The sequence below is a fragment of the Panthera uncia genome, assembly GCF_023721935.1.
Source record: "Panthera uncia isolate 11264 chromosome B3 unlocalized genomic scaffold, Puncia_PCG_1.0 HiC_scaffold_1, whole genome shotgun sequence".
NCBI classification, from domain to species: domain Eukaryota; kingdom Metazoa; phylum Chordata; class Mammalia; order Carnivora; family Felidae; genus Panthera; species Panthera uncia.
In genome coordinates, this window is record NW_026057582.1 from 594,370 (window position 1) to 621,249 (window position 26,880).

Here is a 26,880-nt window from a genome sequence, read left to right on the forward strand (position 1 = left end):
TTTAAGAAACAAAACAGATGAACACGTGGGAAGTTGGGGGGCGGGGAGGGGAAAGGGAAACAAACCATAAGAGACTCTTAAGGATAGAGAACACACTGAGGGCTGCTGGAGGGGAGGTGGGTGGGGGATGGGCTAGATGGGTGACGGGTACTAAGGACAGCACCTGTTGGGATGAGCCCTGGGTGATGCACGTAAGTGATGAAGCCCTCACTTCTACTCCCGAAACCGATATTGCCCTGTATGTTGACTAACTAGAATTTAAATAAAAAGCTGAAAAGTGGGGTGCCTGGGTGGCTCTGTCGGTTGAGCGGCCGACTTCGGCTCAGGTCACGATCTCACGGTCCGTGAGTTCGAGCCCCGCGTCGGGCTCTGTGCTGACGGCTCGGAGCCCGGAGCCTGCTTCGGATTCTGTGTCTCCCTCTCTCTCTCTGCTCCTCCCCCGTTCATGCTCTGTCTCTCTCTGTCTCAAAAATAAATAAACATTTAAAAAAAATTTTGAAAAGAAAAAAAAAAGACATCAAATCATCATAAAATGTAGAAAATTTAAAAACATGACTAAAACAAAAGGCCAGCAGGACTGGACAATCTGTGCAGCCTCGTCTTGCCCCTGAAACCGGACCCTGACTGGCCCGGCTGTTTTCCTCGGGCCCTGAGAGAAGAAAACCCTTTCTGCTTTGTTTCATGGAGGCATTCAGCTTAGATTAAATAAAGCTGGTGTCTCTCCAGTCTGACAGCCACACTGCTTTCTGGGGTCCCCTCTAAAGCCATGCCAGGCCCCGCCTGACTGCTCTTGTGTCCCTGGAGCCAGAGAGGTCAGGAGAAAACGGGGGGCCCTTTCCCTGGTTGACTAGAGATCACGGCTTAACCTTCCTGCGCCTGGCTTGCCTTTGCCAACCTGCCCCTGCCGGGTGCCCAGGTGACCCGCCCTGCTGGGTGCCCTCTGTGTCCCCACACGCACTAAACTTGTCGGTACAGGATCTCGCCTGGTAGTCTTAAGTGTCACTGAGCATCTCTGAGTGGCAGCTTCTGGAGGTGCCGGGGGGAGCCTGACAGACGTCCCGGAGACAGCTTCCCTACACCCTCGCTCCGCACCGGCCCCGTGCTTTATAACCTCGTTCCCCCTTGGGGTGGCTCGCTCCACTCTGTGGGCCGTCTGAGCAAAGTCTTCTCGGCAATGACGGCACCCACTTCTCCCCAGTACCCAAACCAGCCACACTCTTCAAAACTCTTGCCCTCGTGGGTGTTGTCCTCCCCTCCCCCTGCCCCTTTGTTCAGCGAAACCCCAGTCCGGCCTTGCCCAACAGGGAGCTTCCCCGGGACCCCTCTGATGTACCGAGCGAGGACAGGACTCGGCGGCCACAAGGATCCAGGCTGAGTTCCACCCTCGTCTCCTGTTGGCCGTGTGATTTGAGGCTGTCACAGGGGTTCCATGGAGATAACGGTACCTGTTACCACCGGGTTTGAGTCGGATTGTGCACGGAGAGAACGGTTTGCATAGAACCCAGTAGCAGAGAGATATCTGAGAAACCCCCAAGTTTCATTCCCCAAACGTAAGCAACAGACCAGCAAGTAACCCATGGGTCAAAGAAGAAATCAAAAGGGGAGTTAGGAAGAATCTCAAATTGAATGAAATGAAAACTGAACGCATCAAAACTTGTGGGATTTGCGAAAAAAAACAAGGCTTGCAGGGGAAAGTCCAGCTCTGTGACACCTCTGTCATGGAGAAGAGACCATGTTGACGAGCTCGTCGCCCACGTTGCAAACCCAGCGGAAAAAGAACAAATTAAACCCCAATTAAGCAAAGAGAGAGATAAACATCAGAGCAGAAATCAATGAAGTGGAAAACAGGAACACAACAAAGAAAATCAATCAACCAGGTGTGCTTCTTTGAGAAGGTCGGTAACACTGAGAATGCTCCAGATGGATCGGGACAGAGGACAAGAATGGCCAGTTCCAGAGACGGGGATGTGAGAGGGACAGGAAGAACCAAACTTACCAAATAACCTTGGGTCCGACAAGAAACTAGAAGGGAAAATGATCGGATTATACATTTGAATGTGTGTGGTCACTACATGCCAGTTATAGCCCAATAAAGCTGTAAACAAAACCCAAAAGCATCCTGGGGAGAAATTTAGAGAGACCTAAATAAAAGGCAAGGAAAAGGAAAAGACAAGCAGAGGCATCGGAGGTGTCACAGGCAGCGGAGCTCAAGGCTTGTCCTGGAGGGTCCCGGGCCCCTGGTGACTCTCAGATTTCCGGCTTGGCCCCTAACAGGCGACACCTGCCAACATTTCAGAGCACCCCCACAAAGCCTGAAGTAAAGCCTGGAGTCCAATTGAAGCCTGGTTGTATCAAGGAGGGGACCCTGGCCCCACGTGGCTGACAATAAAAATGAGCTCTCTCTGAATGACAAAAGCAGCTCCCAGAGCCTTGCAGCTTTCCATCAGATGGTCACCATTTATCCCCAAATGATCGGGTGTGCCGGGAGGCAGGCTCTCCCAGACTTAGAATACGCAGCACTCATGAGTCTGCGGGCCACCGCGTATGAGAATCCTTGCGATGGCCTTGAAATAGGATTAATATGTGAAGGCAACAAGTGGGAAACACGGAGAATTTCATCAGAGGATTGACCTCCAAAGAAGAAGAACCAGACGGATGTTCCAGAGCTGAAACACAAAATAGACCAAAATCAACGATCGCGTGGATGGTTTTAACAGCAGGTTACAGGGAGCAGAGGAGGGGACTCGTGGAGTGGTGCTGCGTGAGCAGGGAGCGCCAGCTGGATGCCTGGAGGGCGGACACGGAGTGCAGTGTGAGAGGCACACAGGACAGAGTGAGCATCTAACCTGGGTTAGAGGGAGTCCCGGGAGCAGAGGCTGAGAGACAGCGGTGCGGGAGCCGTATTGGAACGATACTGGCCAAGAATTAAAAAAAAGAAAGAAAAAAAGGGGCACCTGGGTGGCTCCGTGGGTTAAGCGTCCGACTTCGGCTCAGGTCATGGTCTCTCGGTCTGTGAGTTCGAGCCCCACGTCGGGCTCTGTGCTGACAGCTCGGAACCTGGAGCCTGCTTTGGACTCTGTGTCTCCCTCCTCTCTGTCCCTCCCCGGCTCATGCTCTGTCTCTCTCTGTCTCAAAAATAAATAAACGTTAGAAAATTTTTTTTAAAAAGAAAAAAAAGATGAAAGACAAAAACCATAGATTCAAGACACTCACTGTAGGAATTTTGATTAGCATAAATACAAAGAAAATATACCTAGAAACAACCTAATAAAACTCAAAAGTCAGGGATGCCTGGGTGGCTCAGTCAGTTGAGCATCCAACTCTTGATGTCAGCTCTGGTCATGATCCCAGGGTCGTGGGATCGAGTCTTGCATTGGGCTTCAAGCTGACAGCCTGCTTGGGATTCTCTTTCTCTCTGCCTCTCCTCTGCTCTCTCTCTCTCTCTCTCTAAAATAGTAAAAAAAAAAAACCCTGCAAAAATAAAATTTTATTTATTTAAGTTGACTTATTTTGAGAGGGGGGAAGGGAGGGGCAGAGGGAGAGGGAGAGAGAGAGAGATCCAAGCAGGCTCCATGCTGTCAAATACGGGGCTCAAACTCACAAACTGTGACATCATGACCTGAGTGGAAATCAAGAATCAGACACTTAACAGACTGAGCCACCCAGGTGCCCCTGAAAACCAAAATTTTAAAAGCGTCCGGGGAAAATTGGGACAGAAAGAGACAGCAGAATTTTCAGCAGAAATAATGGAAGCAGGAAGACAATGCAATGACGTTTTGGAAGTGCTGAATGGCGAGCACCACCGCCCTTCGATCCTGCGTGGGGGCCCCTCTCCCCTGTCCCGCGGCCCAGCTGCTCCCTGGAGCCCCACCTGGCCCCACACTGAGGGACGCTCCCTGTGCCCTCTCCCCGTCCCCTACTTCAGGGTGGCAGGTGCTGGCCCCGTGAAGTCTGCAGCCAGGCTCCAGAGGGTGGGCTCCCCAGCAGGTGCCCCCCACACAGGACCCAGCAGGGACCCCCGGCAGGAGGCCTGGACGGCTGCCTCCCGGGGTCAGCCAGGCCCCTTTCTCCGGAGGCCCGCTGCTCCCACTCAGGGCTCCGGCCGATGGGGACCCCCCCTTCTCGCCTGGGATGGCCTCCCTCCTCTCTGCAGTCACCCAGGATAGGTAGCTGGAGAGAGCGGAGAGAGAGAGCCGCCCTCCGGGCCACCCCCCTGCTCTGCGGCTGCAGTCTTGGGCTTGCCCTGGGGCTCTGTCCCCGTAGCTTAGCGTCTGTTCTCGTGTGGGTGATGCTTCACTCTCCAGGACCCCCCACCCCGGGCCCAAGGGGGTCTCGTCCACACTGGCCACGGCTGGGGCCTCCCGGGAGCCTGCCGCGGCTCGAGTCTGAGCGCCTGGCGCGGCTGTGGCAGGTCAGAGGCGGGTGGCCTCGTCAGGGCAGGTGAGGTGTGTGGAACGTGCCACCTTCAAATGTTCCCGGGGCGCCCGGGAGCTCAGCCGGATTGGCGGTGCCGGGCTCTTGATTCCGGCTCAGGTCACGGTGTCACAGTTTGTGAGTTTGAGCCCCCTGCCGGACAGCGTGGAGCCGGCCTGGGATTCTTCCTCTCCCTCTCTCTCTCTGACCCTCCCCCCCCTCTCAAAATAAGTAAATAAACATTTAAAAATAAAACAAGAGGGGCGCCTGGGTGGCTCAGTCGGTTGAGGGTCCGACTTCGGCTCAGGTCATGATCTCGCGGTCCGTGAGTTCGAGCCCCGCGTCGGGCTCTGTGCTGACCGCTCAGAGCCTAGAGCCTGTTTCAGATTCTGTGTCTCCCTCTCTCTGATCCTCCCCTGTTCATGCTCTGTTTCTGTCTCAAAAAAATAAATAAACGTTAATAAATAAATAAATAAATAAATAAAAATAAAACAAGATAAAATGAAATAAAATAAAATATGTTCCCACGTCCTCCTCCTCCCCCATCCCCCCTGAGTGTGGGTGCCCGCCGTGGGGTCGGCCATCAGAGCCCTGCAGCCTCTGTCCCCGTTCTGGGCTCTGTGGCTGTGGGAGACGCGCCGGCAGCTGGACCGGCCCAAGCCACCCGAGTCAGACTGACCGCAACATCACGGGAGACCCCGAGCCACATCCGCCCGGCCAGCCTCTCCCGGACCCCCAGCCCTGAGAAGTGGCCCGAGATGACAGGTGTTAGCCATTTTAAGCCGCTCAGCTGTGTGGTGATTTGTCACGCAGCAGTGAGAATTAATGTGCCATGTTGAGGGAGTGCATACTCTGTGCTCCCGTGGTGCTCCCCTGGGGTCTTCCTGGGGAGCACCCACATGGTGGGGATCATCACTGCACCAACCTGTTTCCTGACTCTGCAGTGAAAAAGGACGTCTCAGAGTAAGCAAATCTCAGAGAAAGAAGGGGGAGTTGTAGGAGGCCAGAGGTGAGGCTGTTTCTGTGCGCGTTACAAGCCACTGCTTAGGAGTGATATAAAATCTGCTCGGCATTGAGATGACCTCTAGGCCGGGGGAGGGTGGGGGAATGGAGTCTGAGCAGACCCGGGCCCGCGTCCCTCACAACAAGACAAACAAATCAAAGACGTAACAAATCGAAACAAGGCAAAGAGATGAACCAAGCAGCCGTTATGGGAAAATGCCACACTTTGGTATGGCTGAGTGATTTTTTCTGGTTTTCTCCCTAGTTTCAGTTATGTTTGAAATATCTTTATTTAGAAAAGCCACTAGTTGAGGCTTTTCAAAGCAGGGAAGTTCTCCTGGCTGTACCCCCCCCCCCCTCCCGGGTGGCTGTGCCTGTTGTCATCACTCACGCAGGCACTGTTTTCAAGCTGCTTGCTTGTCCACACCCTGCGGTGAGGGCAGCGGGCCGGGCTCTGGCAGGTGCCCGTGAGGTCCAGGACTGCACAGCAGGGAAGGGTCTCAGATGCCAGCCACCGCCCCTCACAACATGCAGCCACAGGGGACTTACCATATCCTCTTGTATTTGATTCCATTAGCCTTGGTCTTGTTTTTACTTTTAGCTTTTAATGCTACTTGGAATTTATTTTTATTAAAAAAAATTTTTTTTTAACGTTTATTCATTTTTGAGAGACAGAGAGACAGAGCATGAGCGGGGGAGGGGCAGAGAGAGGGGGAGACCCAGAGTCCAAAGCAGGCCCCAGGCTCCGAGCTGTCAGCACAGAGACCGATGCGGGGCTCGAACCCACGAACCACAAGATCTTGACCTGAGTCGAAGTCGGGTGCTCAACGGACTGAGCCACCCAGGTGCCCCTGGAATTTATTTTTAGGGGCTCAATTTACCCTTTTTCTACTCTAACTGGAGGAACATGCAATACCACTGAAGAGTCTAGCTCTTTCTTAATGACTCGAGGCCCCTAAATTTCTTTTTTTTTCTAAGTTTATTTATTAAGAGAGAGAGAAAGAGAAAGAGAATTAGTGGGGGAGAGGCAGAGAGGGAGAGAAAGAGAATCTCAAGCAGGTTCTACTGACAGTTGTAGCCTGATGCGGGGTTCAAATCCACCAACAGTGAGATCATGACCAGAGCTGAAATCAAGAGTCAGAGGCTTACCTGACTGAGCCACCTGCCCATCCCAGAGGCCCCTAAATTTCTGTGTACCGATGGGTTTCTTTGTGGACTGCTGGTTTTATTCCACTTGTCCATTTGTCTGCCCCTGTACAAACATCACGTGGTTTTATTGCCTGTAATTGGATGTAATATTTTTATGTACGGGAGGGCAATTTTCCCCTCCTTCAGTTTTTTTCTTTTTATTTAAAAAGGTGTTTCATTTTTGAGAGAGGGTACACACAAGCAAGGTAGGGCAGAGGCAGAGAATGGCAGAGAATGGCTCTGCCTCAGGACAGAGCCCAATGCCGGGCTTGAACTCACAGACTGTGAGATCCTGACCTGAACTAAAAACCAGGCACTTAACCAACTGAGCCACCCAGGCACTGCTTCCCTCTGTCTTGCAGAATTTGACTATATTTGTGAACGCACTCTTCCGGATGGCTTTGGGATCAGCTTATCAAGTTATTTGAAAATCTCGTTGACATTTTGATTGGGATTAAATGGACTTTACAGATTGCCTGCGGAACGGTTTGTGTGTTTACTTGGTCGCCTCCAAGTGGGAACAGAGCGTTTTCTGATGGTCTGAGCTCGGGCTGCGTCCCACAGACAAACTTGGCAGTTTAAACACTGGCGCCCCGCATGTTTCTTCTCAGGCTATTCTCAGGGGCGCCGGGGGGTCGCGGTGACTGCATATATTTGCAGATACTTGCGGGTCGGGGGACACAGAAGCCTGCCACGGGTAACACACTTTGCACAAGCAGCTGTCAGGCAGCGGGGACTTCTGGGGACACACACAGCACGGGACAGGGGGCGCATGGGGGCGTCCGGGCACCGTCAGGCGGAAGCCGGGGAGCCGGGGCGAATCGCGAGGCGGGCCTGCCTGTGCAGGGGAAGAAGCGGGCGCCCGGGCCCGGCGTCTCCACCCCCGACCCACGTCGCCAGGCGAGCCAACACTGCGGCACACACCTGCCCGGGCACCGCCCACCGCTCCGCGTTCGGTCCCAGGGGGCGCTCCCAACCAAAGCTCCGCCCATCGCTTTGACCCCGCCCACCGCCCCCTTCCCAGGCGGCTCTCCCCACCAAAGCCTCGCCCACCGGCCTGGACCCGCCCACCGCTCCCGGAGCCTTCTTTGGTGTCGCTCACCACCAAAACCCCGCCCACCACCTGCGGTCCCGCCCACAGCTCCGAGTCCGGTCCTAGGGGGCACTCACCACTCAAAGTTCCGCCCATCGCGCCCCGTCCCGTCCCAGGGGGCGGGGCCCCAAAGCCCCGCCCACCAATCAGGGCTCCTACTGTAGCTCTGGGTTCCGGCCCTGGGGGCATTCACCACTCAAAGCCCCGCCGTTCGCCTTGGTCCCGCCCACCGCTCCCGGTCCCATTCCCGGAGGCTCTCGGCACCAAAGCCCCGCCCGCAGCCCCTGGCCCCGCCCACTGCTGACGCTCGCTCGCCGCCAGGGAGGCCTGCTGGTTAGTGGTTCTGAGGCCCGGTAGCGGCGTCCGGGTCCGCAGGTTGCGGGTTCGAGTCCTCGAGGCCCCGCCGCAGCCCCGGTGCCCGTCCCCGACGCGCGGGAGAGACCGTTGCGGGCGGCGCGACCGCGGCGTTCGCGGCGAATCTGCCGCTGCGAATCGGAGGGCTTGGCGGCGGCGGCGGCCTCGCGAGAGTCGGGCGGGCCGACGCGCGGGCGGGCGGACCGGGGCCGGGGCCGGGGCCGGGAGCGGGCGACGAGCCCGCGCGAAAGCCGCCGGCATGACGGGCCGCGTGTGCCGCGGCTGCGGCGGCACGGACATCGAGCTTGACGCGGCGCGCGGCGACGCCGTGTGCACCGGCTGCGGCTCGGTGCTCGAGGACAACATCATCGTGTCCGAGGTGCAGTTCGTGGAGAACAGCGGCGGCGGCTCGTCGGCCGTGGGCCAGTTCGTGTCTCTGGACGGTGGGTCCGCGCGGGGGCCGGGGTCCGCGGGAGGGGGCCGGGGGACGCAGGGGGCGCGCGGGGACGCCGGGGGGCACGGGGGGGGGGCGCCGGGGGGGGGGGGGGGGGGGGGGCGGGGGTAGCCGGTGGGGTCCGGAGGACCGCCCCCTGGGAACTATGTGCCCGCAGTTTTTAAATAACGGAATTTAAAAGGGAGGAACACGATGACCGTGTCCGGTCCTGTCTCTCTAAGCGTCCGGTAACGCTGGCTTCATCTGGGTCCAGCGCTGTGACTGTCACCGCAGCTAGGTTCAGGGGTAAAGAAAAGTTGCACAGCTCCAAATCTCCCCCGCAGGCTCTCCCAGCCGCCCTGTCCCCGGCCCTGCCGCTGGTGGATGTGCTCTTGGTCCCCACCTTTGGGGACTGGCATCTTCCCCCAGCCTGGTGCCTGTGACTTCACCCAGGGTGTGGGGCTGAGGTCGGAGGACGGTGGTCACTTTGGGGTGGCGAGGAGCGGAGCTGCTGGAAACAGCGTGTGGCCCTTTCTGCGAACCTGTTTTCATTTCTCTGGGGCGATGCCTCTGGTACAGAGCGAGCTGTGCTAAGGACTATCTTTTAAAATTCAGCGTTTGATTGTTCACTGCTGGGATGTAGTAATACGGGTTTTTGTCGTTGGCCTGCTTCCTGTGACTTTGCTAAACTTAGCCGTGAGTTCTGGGAGTTCTCGACATCTCTTGGCATTTTGTATTCAGACCGTCCCGTTGTTTGTAAACAGGGGCTGTTTATTTCTTCCTTTTGTTTCTCTTTCTTGCCTTATAGCCGGACTCAGGGAAGGGCTCAGCGCCCCCCACTCAGTGTTGACGTTTAGCTGCAGGCTTGGGTAGATGTCTCTTAGTAAAGTTGGGGAGGCCCTCTTTCTGCTCCTGGTTTGTTGAGAGTTTTCATCACGAGTGGCTGTTGGAATTCGTCCAGCGCTTTTCTCTCATCACCTCACATCCTCGCGGTTTTCTTCTGAATCAGCGTGGCCGTGGCCGCGTTTCGAATGCCGCACCTGCCTTGCTGGGGCAGACTTCCCTAGCTCGGCTATGCTGAGGGGTTAGGTCTGCTGATACTTTGTTGAGAGTCTGTACGTGGAATGTGGAATGTCAGGTGCATAGATTTCCTGCAGTGTCTCATCTTCTGGAACAGGTTGGAGAATGTCCCCTTCTCTTACGTTCTTCAGAAGAGACCGTGTAGAACCGTTGTTATTTCTTCCAGGAACGTTTGGTGGAATTCACCAGTGTAGCCCTCTGGGCCTAAAAGGCTTTTTGTTTTTGTTTTTCCCTCCGAAGGTTTTTAACTTCAGATGCAGTATCTTTCATCGTCGTAGGTTGTAGTCACCTTTTAGGTTAAGTCCTTCCCCGTGGGTGAGTGTGTGGTTCTGAGGATTCGGTCCCCCCTCGATCAGAGTTGTTCAGTTGATGCGTTCAGAACAGGTGCCACCAGTCCCTCCTCATCCTCCTGACGTCTGCAGGGTCTCTAGTGATGTCCCTGATTTCTTTCTCCCTTTGTCTCCCCTGCCGGAAGTTTATCACTTTAATCGAGCTTTTCAAAGACGTGGCTCTGGGCCTCACTGACTCCTGTGTCCTGCTCTCTCCCCATCACCTCTGGTGCAGCGCGCACGTCTTTGTGTTCTGGGGCAACTTCCGGGGCTGCCAGGGCGCGGGCTCCCCAGCACTGCTGTCGTTTTGTCACACATTGTCAGGCGCTGCCTCCCGTCACCGGAAAGAGAGGAACGAGACGGTAGTGAGGACGCATGGTGGCAGGAGCCGACCCTTAGGGTTCTCCACGGGAAGACACCGTGCTGATGAGGGCACCCGCGCCCCTGATGACGGCGCCTGCCCTCCCTGCAGACGGGGAACAGGCTGCGGAGGCGCGGCACACCCCGCCGGTCCTGGACGTGAGAGGTGTGCTCTCACCCGTGTGCGGCGAAGTTGGTGGCACAGCCTCGTGAGCACGGGCTCGGAGCCCGGTGCTGTCGGAAGGCATGCCGTAAAGGGGGTGCAAAGATACTTCCCCAGGCCAGGGCTGGCTCTGTCCTGTGGGTCTGTTCCCTGCAGGAGCCCGTCCGGGAGAGGGGAGGGGCGTCGGTAGCCCCTCTGCCGCCCGGCCCCCTCCCTTCCCCCTCAGGGCAGAGGTGGCTGGGCCGTTGACCGGGGTTACTCCCAGTCCCCTGGCCGCTGAGCGAGTGCCCGCTGGCTCTTCTCGGGTCTTCCTGCACTCCCCCCTCGCCCTGAAAGCTGACCTTGCCCTCTGAGCTGCCCTCACTGGGTCCCACGGTCAACTTTCCCGAGCATTCATTCTTAGTGTTTGAGAACCGAGCGTGGACAGTTAGGGGTGTACTACCTGGGACTGTGTGAAGTAGACACCGGGGCCGGGTGGCCAGAGGCCCTGCCACTGTGGGCTCCTGGCCGTCCAGGGGTCTTTCCCAGTGGGCGCCCATTGTGCGCCGAGCCTGGACTCTAGAGCTCCAGTCACCCTGATTCCCTGGATCCCAGACCAGCAAAGCGTGAGGCCAGCGTCCGGGGGTGGCAGCGTGAGCGGTACTAGGGACATCCGGGCCGAGTCCTTCAGCTGCCGGGCACAGGCGACAGGGAGGCGACCGGCTGGCAGAAGGGGTGGGTACCTGGGGGGGACTGCGGGCGGTTCAGTGTGGCCAGAGTGGCTGGGGTCTTAGCGAGGCCCTGAGGAATGGTCCTGCTGCTCTCCCGGGAGGGGCTCGCCTCCAGCGTGTCCGGAACCGCGGGGGCAGAGCCCGAAGGATCGACTCTGAGTGTCCTGTGCCGCATGTCCACCCGAGGGCCTCCAAGCCCCAGCTCCTTCCCTGGGGCGCCCTCGGCTCCCGCCAGCCTCCCCCTGGGGTTGTCAGAGCCCTCCAGAGGGCTCCGCACCAGGCAACCCGTGGCTGCTGCTTCCTTGGGGCCCCTCCCTCCCTCCCAGGGAGGCGGGGGGTGGGGGGGCCTTCCCACAGCTTCCATAATCACAGCTTCTCCCGGCTGCAGACCGCGTCTTTCAAGCAGGGTGTTTGTAAGTGCTACTGTCGTCACCGTCCAGAGTCGTGATGCACTTCGCACACATTTGGGGTGGATGAACCCCCAGTCGTGTTTGCACCCCTGGCCCTGGATGGGGAGGGCCGTCTGCCCTAAGGAGGGGGGTGACCTGCACCCACCTGCCTAGTGCGCCCTGCCCATAGGTGGCTCTCCCGGGACAGCCCACCGGTGTCCTGGGCCGCTGAGCACCGGGTGCTGTCCTGGCCGAGCTCTGGTCCCAGAGGCGGAAGGTCCTGCATCTGCTTTGTCCTGTGGCCCCTCAAAGCCCCGTGGCGCTCCTGGCCAAAGTGCCGCTTCGCAGGAAACGCTGGCCGGGCTGTCCTAGAGGCCCATGGAGAGAGAGGACTCTTCTTGTTAAGATGTCATTTGCAGCCTTTTTCGTTCTCTACGCTCCGTGCTGTGTGGTTTCCCTACGGAGCAAGCTCTTTGGGAGCCGCGCCGGCTTGAGCGCAGTCTCGGCCGTGGCCTGCGCCCAGCTGTTTATCCCACCCTGGGTCTGTGTCCAGGCTGCATCCCGGGACTCGGGACTCCCTGCGGTCCTGTTGAGGGCCTGCTGGCGGCCCCAGAGGAGCATGTGTCCATGTGGGGGCTCCGGCCGCTCCCAGGGCCTCTCTTGAGAAGAAGTTAGACACCCCTCCCTTAAAATTAAGTTAATAGAAAGCGATGGAAGTTTTTGCTTACGAGTGTTGATGGGGCTTGTGGGTGAGACGGGGGACAGACAGATCTGTACAAGCGTCTCTCTGGGGTGCTGAGGCCTCTCGGTCGTGCCGGGGCCCCGCCTCATCACTGCCTTTCTCTCCCTGGTGTTACTGGCTTGGTCCCTGACGCCCAGCCTGGGGGGCTCATGGTGCGCCCGTCTCCAGGGTCGGACCGCGGTGCCCTCCTGCTCCCGCTGCCACAGGCGGCATCAGGCGCCCCACCGCTGTCCACGAGGGGGCGGTCTTGGCCTGGCCGTACCTTCCACCAGCTGGTTCCAGCGTGGATTTTTGCCACAGGAGCTTGTTAGAGAAAAGGTCCGATGTGGAACAAGTAGACGGAATAGTGTCGCATCATGCAGGCTGAGAACGGCGTATGTCAGCAGTGGTGACCGGAGGTAACACTCCAGCTGGTTTCAAACTTCGGGGGAGCCTTAGGCTCATGGTTTTAGAGGGCCGAGGTTTGCTAAATAAGCACTTTTTGTACGACCCACGGGTGCATTCCAGACTCTGTCTCTCATAACCAGACCCTAGTGGGTGGTGTTTGCTGAGTACGAGAATCAGTTTGCCTCAGTTTGGCAAGCAGGCTCGGACACCCCCATCCCGCCCTGCTGCGGAGAACTGGGTCTGCGGAGGGGACCGGATCCCCGCGTCTCCTGGAAGCACACAACGAGGAGCATGGCCGGTGTGCGTGTGAGGGTGCACCAGTGTACGTGTGCGTCTGTGTGAGCAGGAGTCGGGAGACCGGCCCCAGAGGTGCCCTGGCCCCGGACAGGGGGACTGGGTCCTCAGGGAGAGGCAGGGCAGGGTGGCACAGACACAGGAAGTGCAGTGAGGGGGTGGGGAGTCCCGGACAGTGCAGGGGAGAGTAATGGAGGAGGGGGAGGAGGGGGGGGGGGGGGCACGTGGGCGGGTGACCTCTGGTGGCTTTGCGAGATTTCCAGGAATAAGGAGATGCGTTTAACGCTCGACCGGAACGAAGCCCCTGCTCTTCGTAGGCACAGCCTCCCTGAGTGACCCGCCCCGGCCGCCTTCTGTCTGTGTCTAAGCAGGGGGTGTTGGCCCCCAGGGTCCTTGTTCCCAGAAGGTGGGGCTTTACAGCATTTCATCACCCTTTTCCTCATGCAGTAGCCCCATCATTTATTGAAAGTACACATCCATCTTAATTAAAACAGCATGGCGATATTTCTGTTTTTCTAAAATAGAAGTTGGGGGTGCCGGAAACAGAGGCCACGATGTGGGTGTCCTGGTCAGGTGCTGTGAGTGACTGGGCCTTCCCCCGTGGTTCTTGTACGTTAAAGATTGCACAGGTGAAGAACCTAGAGTTGTAAAAAGCACCACCACCAAAACGGGAAGGGAGCAGACGCGGGGCCCTGACCTTGGTCCAGGGAGCCTGTGATGGGCTCTGGAGCCGAGAGGCGGCACGCGGCCGATTTGGGGAGCCCTTTGCGGCTGGTGAGGGTGGATGAAGCCCCTCTGGGCCCTGCAGCTCTCCAGCCCCCAGCATGCCCCGCTTGAGCCTCCCCAGCCCCGTGAGGACACACAGCCCGTCCCTCTCCCTCCCCATCCTCTGCGACCAGCCTCTCAAGGACGTGAAGTCTGTGGCCGTCTGTCAAGGCGGCCGTAGGAACCAACGGTCCCAGTGACAGCAAAACTGTCTGCAGGTGGTGAGCGACCCTGTCCTGGGCCCTGCTCTCCTGGGGAAGGTCCCCACCTGCCCTGCCCCCCAACCCCTCTGCTCCGCCGCTGTGGTGGGAAGTGCGGGTGCCCGGCCACCTGACAGCCGGCTCCCAGCTCCGCTCCGGCCAGCCCACCCGCCCGTGGCCCCGCAGCTGCTCAACAGAGCCCACTCGTTGTTCTTCTCAAAGTTTTCTTGGCCAGTCTTACTCCTTCTCACTGCCGGCTAAACTTTGGAACCACTTTGCTGAGATCCTTAAGGAATCTCACTCGTGTTGCTTCGGGCCCGGGTCGCCGTCACAGGTGTGCCGGAGGTCACGCTTACTCTGCTCTGCCTGTGTGGTGCCTGCCCGCGGGCGACCCGAGGTCCCTGCTGGCCCCAGGAGGGGAGCCACATGCTTCCCTGGGGGCCTGCTCCCAGACTTCAGGGATCTGGGGTGCCCAGGTCCCTGCCACTTCTGAGTTTCCCTGTCGCTTCCCCTGTGTCTCGGTCCCTCCAGCACACCCTGTGTCATGTGGCTGAGCGTGGGAGATGTCCCCTAGCTGCAGAGGCCTCTAATCCTTTGGTGTCACATGCGTTGGCCTGCAGGATGGGCAGCATTTCCCTGCTTGTTCGTGGCTTCCTGAGCACTCCCTCTGTGGCTGCGGCAGCGGGGTTTCTAGGTCTAGCACACAATCCAGACCTCTGCCTGGCTGTTGTCACGGGGTGACAGGGCAGAAGTCCCAGACCCAGTGTCTGCAGAGCAGAGAGTGCGGGACTTCCTGGGACATCTGAGCCTTGCTGGGAGATGCAGGGCAGGGTGCCCGCAGGCCTGGCTACGGCCACCTTCGGGGTGGGCTCTCTAGGCTGCCATTCTGGGGGTGGGCAGCACACAGGGGGCCAGAGGTGTGAGTGCCTCCTGTAGACCAGGTGGCTCAGAGGCTCTGGGCCGCATAGGGCATGGCCCGGGACGTGGCCCGTACCCTCCGGAAGCCCACAGTCCTGTGGGGAGATGGACGCACTAGCCGGTGGTCACTGTGCAGGTGTAGCTCCCGTGAACGGGCTGGCCCAGAGCGTGCAGAGGGCCGAGGGGAGAGCTGTAGTTCGGAGGTGAGCTGTGCTCTCTCTGGCCGCCATGTGGCAGTGGTCTGGAACGTGCTTAGAGAGTGCCGGTGGCCGTGGTCCACCTGCCGCGGCTCCGGGTCGAGGCTGCAACCCCGTTGGCACGGCAGAGGGAGAGGCCCCGATCGTGGCTGCCTCGCGCTGTGAATGCTGGTCCCCCTGGATCCTGGCTCCAGAGACGCCCCATGCAGGGAAGGTCTGTCGGTGTGGATCTTTTTTGCCAGGTTTTGACTAATCAGGCTGGTTGTTTTTCTAGGTGCCGGCAAAACCCCGACCCTGGGCGGCGGCTTCCACGTGAACCTGGGGAAGGAGTCGAGAGCACAGACCCTGCAGAACGGTATTTCCTGTGGCGGGGGGGGGGGCTCTGGAGGAGGGCAGGTGTCGGGGGTGGATGGAGGTGGGGTGGAGGGCAAGAGCGGGCGGCCTGCGGTGGCCCCTGGCTAGCACCTTCAGCACCGTGCTGAATAGGAGTGTCTTTTTCCTGATTCCAGGGGAAAGTGTCCAGTCTCGCAGCGCTGAGGGTACTTTGAGCTGAGGTCAGCTCAGGCAGGGACACATTCTGCCAGCACTTCTCAGACATGTGCTTGAGGACACTCTCGGGAGTGATCGTGTGTCCCCTTGCTCTGTGGTCTTAAAGGCATACCTCAGAGACACTTCAGGGTCTGCTCCAGACCGCCACAATACAGTGAACATCACAACTCTTTGTAACGGGTTTCCCAGCGCACGTAGAAATTGCATCTGCACATTATTCTAGTCTCGGTCTCAAGGATACACTAGCATTAGGTCTAAAAAGTCAGTGTTTATACCTCAATTTAAAAATACTCTGTTGCTAAAAAAGTGCTAACCGTCATCTGAGCTCTCAGTCAGTCATCTTTTTGCTGGTGGAGGGCCTGCCTCGATGGTACTGGCTGCTGACCGGGTAGGCGGTGGGTGGAGGCTGGGGAGGCCGTGGGGACTTCGGAAAGCAAGACGACAATGAAGTCTGCCGCAGGGATGGACTCTCGGTCGTGAGCAACTTCTCTGCAGCCTGCGATGCTCTCTGATAGCATTTGACCCACAGTAGAACTTCTTTGAAAATGGGAGCCCAGCCTCTCAAACCCTGCAGCCGCGATATCCGCAAGTTGATGTGATCGTCTGCGTCCTCTGTTGTCGTGTCAACGATCTTCACGTCATCTCCGCCAGCAATGGATTCCGTGTCAAGAGTCCACGTTCTTTGCTCGCCCGTCAGAAGCAACGCCTCATCCTTTCTAGTTCGATCATGAGATTGTAGCGTCTCCAGGCCTCCTTTCCAGTTCTGGTTGTCTTGCTGTGCCCACCACGTCTGCAGTGACTTCCTCCCCTGGAGTTTGGAACCCCTCACGGTCACTCACGAGGGCTGGAATCAACTTCCTCCAGACCCCTGTTGGTATTCTGAGCCCTTCCCATGAGCCGCATGAGCCATTAATGTTCTGGGTTTTTTAAATGTTTACTTAGAGAGTGTGAGTAGGGGAGGAGCAGAGAGACAGGGGGACAGAGGATCTGAAGCGGGCTCTGCGCTGACAGCAGTGAGTCCGACGTGGGGCTCGAACTCATGAACCACGAGATCATGACCTTGGCCGAAATCAGGCGCTCAACCAACTGAGCCACCCAGGTGCCCCAAACCATGAATATTTTTAATAGCATCCAGAGTGGTGAATACTTTCCAGAAGGTTTTCAATGTACTTTTCCCAGATCTGTCAAGAGGAATCACCGTCTATGGCAGTTACAGCCTTCCAACATGCATTTCTTTTTTTTTTTTTTTTAATTTTTTTTAATGTTTATTTATTTTTGAGAGAGAGAGATACAATGTGCAAGCAGGGGAGGGGCAGAGAGAGAGGGAGACACAGAATCCGAGGCAGGCTCCAGGCTCCGAGCTGTCGGCACAGAGCCCGACGCGGGGCTCGAACCCACGGACTGCGAGATCATGACCTGAGCCGAAGTCGGACACTTAACGGACCGAGCCACCCAGGCCCTGACATGCATTTCTTAAGTAACAAGACTCGAAAGTCGAAGCGCCTCCTCGATCCACGGGCTGCAGGACGGATGCTGTGCTATCAGTGATGGACACAACGTTGCTCTCTCTGTCCGTCTCCATCAGAGCTCTCAGGCGCCCGGGTGCTTTGTCCACGGACAGTAACGTTTTGGAAGAAATCTTTTTCTGAGCAGCAGGTCTCCACAGCGGGCTTCAGATCTTCAATAAACCGTGTTGTGAACAGACGTGCTGCCGTCCGGGCTTCGTGTGCCGTCGATAGGGCGCGGGCAGAACACAGGGTAACTTCAAGGGCCCCAGGGTTTCCAGGACGCTACGCGAACCCTGGCCTCCGCTTCAAGTCCGCGGCTGCCTTGACCCCAGCAGGACGGTCAGCCTGTCCTCTGAAGCCCTGACGCCAGGCATTGACCTTGCTTCCGAGCTGTGGAAGTCCTCGATGGCGTCCGCTCCCTAGAGAAGGCTGTTTCGTCTACACTGACGGTCTGTTGCTTAGCGGGGCCACCTTCGTTCACGATCCTCGCTCGGGCTCCGGACAACTTGCCGCGGCTTCTGCATCGTCAGCGCTCGCGGCCTCACCTCGCGCTTGTGTGTTAGGACACGGCTTCTTTGCTTAAGCCTCCCGAACCCGCCTCTGCCAACCTCAGACGTTTCCGCTGCAGCTTTCTCCCCTCTCGGCCGTCAGAGAATGGAAGAGTCCGGGCCCTGCTCCGGATCAGGCTTCGGCTTCAGGGATCACCGGTGGGGCTGGTTTGAGCTTCTACGTAGACCACTCAAACTTTCTCCGCCTCGGCAGTGAGGCTGCCTCCCTTTCTTATCACACGTGTGCTCACTGGAGGGGAACTTTTAATTTCCTTCAAGAACTTTCCCGCTGCACTCGCAGCTCGGCTCGCGGTTTGACGCAAGAGGCCAAGCTTTCGGCCCGTCTCGGCTTCCGACGTGCCCTCCTCGCTCAGCGGCCTCATTTCTAGCTTTGACGGTGAGAGACACACGACTCTTTTACCTGCACACTTAGAGGCCACCGTAGGGTTAGTAGTTGGCCTGATGTCAATACTGTTGTGTCTCAGGGGCCAGGGAAGCCCGAGCAGAGGGAGGGAGACGGGGGAGCGGCCGGTGGGGGGAGTGTCGGTGCGCACACGACGTTTATCAAGGCCGCCGTCTTACACGGGTGGGGTTCATGGAGGCCCGAAACGGTTACAACGGTAACATTGAAGATCGCCGGCCACAGATCACCGTAACAGATAAAACAATCGTGAAAAAGCTTGAAGTATCGGGAGAATCACCAAAATGTGACACAGAGACACCAAGTGAGCAGATGCTGCTGGAGACACGGCACAGTCTTGCCGGGGGCCTTCTGTTCGTAAACACCGCGTCTGCGAAGTGCCGACAAGGCGTGCCCATGCCCGTGCCGGGAGGGCAGGCTGCGTGGCGTGGGGGGTCCCAGCTGCAGCCCGCCGTCTGCTGCGCCGCATCACACTCAAGGACCCATGTCCCCTGTGGGTGGGTGTGGCCAGCATCACACGTGCCACCGTCGCCATCACCGGCCGCGGCGCCCGACCACCAGGAGGGCGGTTCGTGGGCTTGGAATGATTGCGTCACGGGATGCTCTTACATTTCTTTCGTGCTTTTTTCTCCGATGCCATGGGTTTATTATTAGCATCGTTAGTTTTTATTAGAGGTCATACCGTGCGTAGGACCTGTCCCTTGACTCGGTCGGTGGCCACTTGTCCTGTGGTCGGGACAGCACCAGGGGCTCCTTTCACAACGGAGGGTCAGGCCACCACCTGGTGCTGGCCCAGCTCCGCCCCTTCACTGTGGCCGGTGCCGTCACGTGGTGGTGTTCTGTGTGCCGACTTCAAGGTGGACCCGAGTGAAGGGAGGCGGTCACACAGACTTGTGCTTGCAGCAAAATCGGAAACTAACAGGACAGAAATAATCCATCTTATTGAAGATAGTTACCCTTGGTTAAGTAAGAAATCAGCACAACTTGCAGAACCCTCAGAGCGGGGCCACAGCGAGGTCTGAGGCCAAGGCATTTGGGGGAGCGCTGGGCGGCCCTAGGGACCGGGCCTTTCCTCGGGGCTCTTGCCTGCGGAAAGCAGCCTGCGCCGGGCGCCTGCACAGGGCCCGCCGACCCTCCGCCCACCTGGGCAGGCGTCCCCTCCCGCCACCGTCGGCATCCGGTCTTTGCTCGGGCGGGGGCTGTGGGGGACAGGGAGGCCGGCGGGCCCAGCCCCCGGTTCTGCTGCTTTTGCTTGGCCCTTGGGGCCTGGCCGTGAGGCTGCACTGGGTTGACCTCCTGTCCTCGGAGATCTTTCTTTGCTCTCTGCCCTGGTGAGTTTATGGCAATTTTATTTCCTCCTGTCCTTTTCCTTAGCTCCTGGGGGAGGCGGAAAGGGCAGACCCCAGCAGGCTTTCCGGACGTTGTCTGAGAGGTGCGGCCGGTACACTTCTGATGTGCTGGGGCTGCCCCCGCCTCGCGCTTCATGGTCCGTATTTCACTTTCGAAATTCCCGTTACCGCTGCCTGCTGCTTCCCGCGTGGCTTATCTGTCTGCTCCTTCTCGTGTCCCTCACCTCCCCCGGCCCTGGTTTGGAAGTGCTGTGCTGACCCCTCCGTCCTGGTGCCCTGGGGCGTGTGCGACCGTCCCCCACCCAGCCGTGGGTCTGGGTGCAGCCTGGGCGTGTGGCTTCAGCCCCCACGGTGGTTGCCGATCCGTTTGCCCTGATGAGAAAACAGGAAAATTGGAAAATGGGCTGAGACGGCTCCCAGCAGCGCCCTGCTCGTTCTTTACGCTCACGTAGTTTGCCGGCTCCTGGCGCCCCTCCTGGGTGGCCCTTGTGCCCACACCTTTCCAGGGTCCGTCTCTGGTTTTGTTGGGAACGCACCCAGGTTGTGCTTAGCAGGTTAGCCACCTCCTCTGGGCTGTGTTGGGGGCTGAGCAGGACGCAGGGATGTGATGTCACCAGCATGGGAAGGTTGCTGCCAGTCTGAGTTTTGATCTCTCTCGTCATCTCTCCTAACCGGCCCCTTGTGGGTTTTCCCTCTGTCTCTGGACTTCGGAGGCACCACCGGGCTGGAGCGTTTTTCGTTGACTTGAGAGCCCTTTTATTTGGGAGCTGTTTCTATTCTACTCTTTTTGTGTCTGTTTTTCTTGGTGTAACATATGCATAGTCAGGTGCATAAAACGTACTGACCTTACGTGAACTGCTTTGTAAACTTACACAGATCAGGTGTGCCTCACGGATCAAGGTAGAACATGCTTCTTTTTAAAAGAAAAGTTTTTTTTTTTTTAATGTTTATTTTTGAGAGAGAGAGAAGGAGCATGAGCAGGGGAGGGGCAGAGAGAGAGAGAGACAGAATCAGAAGCAGGCTCCAGGCTCCGAGCTGTCAGCACAGAGCCCGACACAGGGCTCGAACCCACAAATCATGAGATCACGACCTGAGCCGAAATCAAGAGTCGGACACTCAACCAGCTGAGCCACCCGAGCGCCCTGAACATACTTGAACCCCAGAAAGCTCCTTGCTGTCTGTTGGATTTATGTGTTTCTCTGCTGCAGATGATTGGGATCCTGGAAAACACCCTTTCTTGTGCACATCAGTGCTTTGTTTTGGGCCGTTGGGACTTCGCTGTATGAATACAGCACAGTTCACCCACTTTTCCTGTCGGTGGGTGTTTGGGGTTTCCTTTCTGGCTGCTGTACGTGAGCTGCCGGGCACCTCCTTGCACTCCATCCTCTGGTCGACGCCCCTTGGGGGTGTGCTTGTGAGTGGGGTTTCTGGGGCCGCAGGCGTGCGCTCACGATCGGTAGATGCGCCGGAGGCTTTCCAGCATGGTTGTGCCGCGTCACCCTCCCGGCTGCAACCACGCAGGAGCACAGGGGCCGTGTCCGCACTCGGTGCCGCTGCTTTGCTGACTCCGGTCTTTCTGCTGGGTGTGTGCTTTCGTTTGCTGTGCCTGGTGAGTGGCTGTGTGGAACACCTTCGTGTGTGCTTTTTGGCCATTCAGAGATCCCTCTTTTGTGAGGTTTTTTAAAAAATCTGAGTTATCATTTTCTTACTGCTTTGTAGATGTTTTGATACGTTCTGCATTTGAGCCCTTGGTTGGAGGTGCACATTCTGAATCCTTTTCCCCGCTGGTGACTTGTCTTTTCATTTAAGTCTCAACATTGTTTCTGGATGAATAGAAATTTCTCAATGAAGTCCCAACATGTTGCCTTTTTTACGGTTGGGGGTTTTGTGACTGAAGACATTCTTGTCTACCCTGAGATCTGCAGACACTCTCTTGTGTTTTCACCTAGAAGCTTTGTTGTTTTGTATTTCACAGGTAGGTTTGGGATTTCCCTCGGATCAATTTTGTATCTATGGTGTGAGGTAGGGGTTGAGGCTTACATTTTTCAATGTGGACGTATAATTGTCCCATTCGCCAATAAGACCGTCCTTTCTGAAACCAGGGTGCCGAACTGGTCCATTCATCACAAGTCAAGTGACTGTGTAGGGATAAGTCCATTCGAAACTCCCGTGCTGGTGCCACACTGTCTTGACAGCCGTGGTGTCCTTGTAGAAGTCCCACAGTGTAGCTTTCCGGCACTGCCTCTCTTCAGGATGGTCTCAGCCCTTCTAGCTCCTTTGTGTGGCAGAGTAAATGTTAGAATCGGCTTGTCGGTTTCCACAGGAAAACTTGCCCAGACTGTGGTTGGGATTACCTGGATGCTGTAGATCAGTTACTCATGAAATCTGGTCATGCATAGCTGCTTCTTGGTTAACAGTCACGTGATGTGTGATAGTCATTTGCTACTTCTCTCTTCCCCATCTGTACGCCATCGTTTGTTTCCAGGGCTTTGTTACCCATTATTGCCGTGTGGCCGCTCTCCCTGGGGTGATGTTGGGCAGAGTGGTGACCGTGCATGTTCCTGTCTGTCTCCTGACCTTGGTGTGATGGTGACCACCAGCTTGTTGTCAGGAAGAATCACGTTAGCATTTTGTCACATGCTCCTTTGCATTTGTTGCAATGATTATATGTGTTTTCTATTTGTTTTGTTAACGTGATGAAGTACACTGAGTTTGTGAGGTTAAACGCACCTTGCCCCTCTGACCAAGACCCTGCAGGATCGCACTGCATTGTTCCTTGCTCTCTGCAAAGGCTCCTGTGTGACCTACCAGTGTCTTCTTAAGCATGTGGGAATGGGAAGTCCTCTGGGCCTTGACCTTTCTTTGTGAGAGGTTTTAATTATGCTTAAAGATTAAAGATGCATCTTCTTGATTGGGACTACTTTTCGTAGGGTTTTAGTGGGACCAGTTATCTTCCTGCTCTTTCTTGTCGGTTTTGGTAAGATGTCCATGGGGCGCCTGGGTGGCTCAGTTGGTTGGGCGTCCGACTTCGGCTCAGGTCACGATCTCGCGGTATGTGAGTTCGAGCCCCGCGTCGGGCTCTGTGCTGACTGCTCAGAGCCTGGAGCCCGTTTCGGATTCTGTGTCTCCCTCTCTCTCTGACCCTCCCCCGTTCATGCTCTGTCTCTCTCTGTCTCAAAAATAAATAAATGTTAAAAAAACATTTAAAAAAAAAAAAAAAAGATGTCCTTCTCGACTTGTCTTCGAGTAACTCAGACTCAGACTGTCCTGAGACTCATTTGCAACACCCTCCCCCTGTGCCTCTGGGTCTCCTGATTTGGGAGGATGGCCTGTCTTCATTCCTGGCCTTGGTCATCTGGGCTTTCTCCCTTTTTTCTTAACTGCATTCATCTCTCCAGAGCCTCGGTGTGGGGTCATCTGTCCTGTTTGTGTGTCTCTTGCTTGATCGGAGCCTTCTCTCCATTGTCTCCTCCCTTTTACATCTTCTGTTCAGTCCCTTGTTCCTTTTTAGTTTTTTGACTTGGGAGCTGTGGCCACTGTTTCAGGCTTTTCTTTTTCTTTTTCTTTTTTGATATTTGTAATTACAGCTGTTCATTGCTGCAAGCTTTGCTCCATCTAGAACCCGCAAATTTAGAGACTGCTATTTCTCCTTTCTGTTCTGTTTTTTTTTTTTTTTTAGTTTTTTTAAATGTTTATTGGTTTTTTTGCAAGAGGCAGAGAGCAGGAGTGGGGGAGGCGGGGAGAAAAGGGGACAGAGGATCCGAAGCAGGCTCTGCACTGACAGCAGCGAGCTTGATGTGGGGCTTGAACTCACAAAATCTGAGATCATGACCTGAGCCAAAGCCAGATGCTTAACTGACTGAGCCACCCAGACATCCCATGAGGTTTATTTCTTTTTGTTTTTAGAGAGAGAGAGAGCACAAGTACAAGCAGGGGAGGGGCAGAGAGAGAGGCTGAGAGAGAATTCTAAAGCAGGCTCCATACTGTCAGCACAGAGCCTGACGCGGGGCTCGAACTCACGAACCGTGAGATTATGACCAGAGCCGAAATCAAGAGTCAGATGCTTAGCTGACTGAGCCACCCAGGCGCCCCCTCTGGGTTTTTTTTGGTTTTTTTTTTTAATTCTTTTTAAATGACCTCTGGTCTCCCAGCAGAGTTGCAGAGACAGCCCTGAGTGTGCCCGCATGGCTGCCCTAATTCGGACATCTTGCTTGGCCTGGCTGTGGGGCTGGCCCTTGTCCCTGGTCTCCTCCTCTGTGTGACCATTTCTCCCAGCTAGACGCACCTGGAGAGTGCTGGCCTGTTGTAGAAGCCGCCGGGGTTGGAGCTGGCTGTGGGTTTGGGGTGACTCTGCAGAGGCGGCCCCCCTGTCCTTGCCCCCCACCAGGTGTACCTGGCCTCCCGTGACTGGGCGCTGGCCATCTGGGCCCCGAGGCTGCCAGGTTCCTCCCTCTCCTGTCCTGTGCTCCGTAGAGATCAGTCCCGAGGGCCACGCAGCGCCTGGCAGGGCTGCAGGGAGATGACATCCCGCTGCCCCCGCAACACTTGCTGTCCGCTGGCCTCCTGCACCGCCCGCTGGGCCCCTCCCTCAGCTGTGTGCCTGCCGGACTGCTGTCCTCCTTGTGGGGTCCGTTGTCCTCGTGCCGCGTCCTTGTTCTTCCTGATGATCCCTCCCGCAGGAGTCCACCCCCTGTCTGGAGGGAGAGGCCTCTCGAGCCAGCTGCGAGCCCCCTCCCCACCCCGACCCCGCCGGCGGCCGCTCTTCCTCCACTCCCGAGCTCACTGTCGAGGTCTTTATCTGCGTCCACACGGCTCCCAGTTAATTTTGAGTTTGAAAAAAAGTTTAGTGATCGGTTTTTAATTTCCCAGGGCTGTGTCTTTCTTTTAATCTTTTAACTTTTGTAGGGAGCGTGTGCGCGTGCACGTGGGGAAGGGGCGGAGGGAGGGAGGGAGAATCCCAAGCAGGCTCCGTGCTGTCGGTGCTGAGCCTGACGAGGGGCTCAATCCCACAGCTCCGGGATCATGACCTGAGCCGAAATCAAGGGTCAGATGCTCAACTCTCTGCGCTCCACTGGGAGGACCGAGATCTTTGTAATATTGGAGGAGGCCGTGGGCTTCACAGGCCTTCTTCCGTTACCGGTCGGCTTGTGGAGCTTGGGGTTTCTTCTCCCTTTTGTTGCCGTTTTCCACAGAGGTCAGTGATCGCTAGGGTCCGCTCTAGCCCACACACACAAGTCTGAGGCTGAGCCCTTCGCCTCTGTGGCCGCGCAGGCCTCTGGCAGCCCCCGGCAGCCCGGATCCGGTCACAGGAGTCGGTGTGACCCCCGTCCCCGCGGCACCGGCCTGACCTTGGGGCCCGGCTGGCATCGTGGAAGTCCTCCTGGCCTTGGGGGTTGGGAGGTGGAGGCACCCTGTGGATGGAAGGTGTGCGGATTCTTGAGCCGTTCGGAGTCAGACCCTTCCTCCTGCACGTTCTCCGGGGCGCTGGCCCTGCCCCGGCCCTGCCCTGTGTTCGTGTTCCTGCCCTCCTGGCCGTTGGCGTGGGCCGGGAAGGATGCCGTCCCGCCCCCGGCTTGAATGGAAACGTGGGCCTTGTCTCACAAAATGCCAAAATTTTGAAGGCACCTGTGTGCTAGTGTGTTTCCTTTTTTAAAAAATTTTTATTTGGGGAGAGGGCGGAGAGAGAGAGAGAGACAGAGAAGGTGAGAGAGAGAATCCCCACAAGGGGCTTGATCCCGTGGCCCTGGGACCATGACCTGAGCCGAAGTCCGACGCTCACCTGACCGAGCCCCCCGGGCGCCCCAGGTGTGTTTACTTTTAGCATTCGTTTATTGGGAGGAAGCCTAAAGGGAAGAAGCTGTGGTTCGTTGATCAGGAATCGGTTGTACGCAAGTTTATGCTTACCGGCATCGTTGTGTCTTTGTGCTTGTGTCCCTGCGTCATGTGACTTCTCAGTCTGCCGTGGTGCTGGCTGACCTCGCATGAATTAAAAACTCATTGCGGGGGGGGGGGGGGGGGGCGGGGTGAGTGGGGAGTGACTGCTAATGAGGACAGGGTTTCTTTTAGGATGATGAATTGTGAATATGCCAGAACCGTCGAATCATACTTCGGTGAGAAGATATTACAGTGTGTGAATTATGTGCAATGAAGCTGCGATAAGATAACGTATCACAGTAGTTCTGTGCCCCCAAGCCGGCAGGGAGTCCCCTCCTGCCCGCTCTGTTCTGAGAGCACACCCCCCCCACCCCCGCCAAGCCCCACAGAGCCGGCAGGTGGGGCCCCTGCTGCTCTGTGTTGTCCCAGCGGCTCTCCTCGCCTCCGGGCTTGCTGGGCTGAGCGCGAGCCTGCCGATGGGGGGTGGCGCTAGGCCCTGCTGCCCTTCTGTCCAGTCAGGGCCGTGGCCCTGGGGACAGTGGCCCTGATCCCGTGTCGGTTCAGCCGGAATGGAGGGCTCCAGGCAGGGCGGGGGTGTGCCACCGGGAGGGCGTGCTGACCGTCGGGTCCCCCTGCTGCCAGATCACATGCCGGATGCCAGCTTCTCGGGGTGCCGGCTCCCCGGGTGCCTGCCTGTGGCTGGCGGTCGCCGTCAGCAGCATGCCTAGGGTGGGCAGGCCGGACCGTGAGCCACACAGCCCTCGCCTTCCCCTTGCCAGACGGGGGGGGGGGGGGGGGGGGGGGGGCGGTCAGCACTTAGCTGTTCGTGGGTGAAGCACAAGTCCCTGGCTTCTCTCCTTGGCCCAGCTCAGGGTGGCCTTTGCCAGAAGAGTGGGTCTGGGGAGCCAGCGGGTGTTAGGTGGAGTGGGGAGTCTGTGTGGCGGCCGGGGTGGGTGGACAGCCCGCCACACTGCAGCTCTTGCTGTGTCCCTGCCACGGGCTCCGGCCACACGGCCCGCGGTGACTTCTCCTGTGCCGTCACGGCACGTCTGCGTCCTCTCCCGCTGCTGCTATAGCTCATGGGATGTGCTCGTCCAGGAAGAGGGGTGTGTGTGGACTGTGTCCCAGACTGGCCGACGTCCCGGCCATCCCGTCACCTGGCAGCCCCCGGCCTCCCCAAATCTGCCTGCTGCTCCCGCCCTTGCACGATGGCACACGGCAGGCCGGGGCAGCGACTGTTGGTGGACGGGCTGGCGGGGAGGCCAGCTGGCCCTGCTGGGGAGGCCGGGCAGGCACGAGCCAGCCTCCTGGCTGTCAGAGCAGGAGGCCAGTCCGGGGAACTTAGCTGTGGGACAGGGGTGTTCCCGTGGGGGCCCACGGCCAGCGGGCAGTCTCGTCTGTCCCTGTCAGGAAGCCGTGTCTGTGTGGAGCATGTCCCAGGGAGCAGCCCCAGGCTGGCCAGCCCACAAGCCCTTTGCTGCCACCCTGAGCACAGGGGCCTCGGGAGGAGCAACTGCTCAGGCTGCAGACCCTTGCTCTCCAGGCGCGGTGACAGTCCTAGGGACCTTGGGAGAGCGGTGACAGTCCTAGGGACCCGGGAGAGAGGTGACAGTC

The 26,880-nt window shown here is 57.6% G+C and overlaps 1 protein-coding gene across 1 annotated transcript in view; it reads left to right on the forward strand.

Moving 5' to 3' along the window:
- Positions 1-7,982: 7,982 nt before the first annotated feature.
- Positions 7,983-26,880, forward strand: part of BRF1 (BRF1 RNA polymerase III transcription initiation factor subunit) — a 57,270-nt gene continuing 38,372 nt past the window's right edge. Inside the window, exons 1-2 of the mRNA XM_049611994.1 lie at positions 7,983-8,493; positions 15,292-15,372. Of these exons, the coding sequence (XP_049467951.1) occupies positions 8,310-8,493; positions 15,292-15,372 (265 nt within the window). The 5' untranslated portion in view covers positions 7,983-8,309. The remainder of the gene's footprint in view (positions 8,494-15,291; positions 15,373-26,880) is intronic.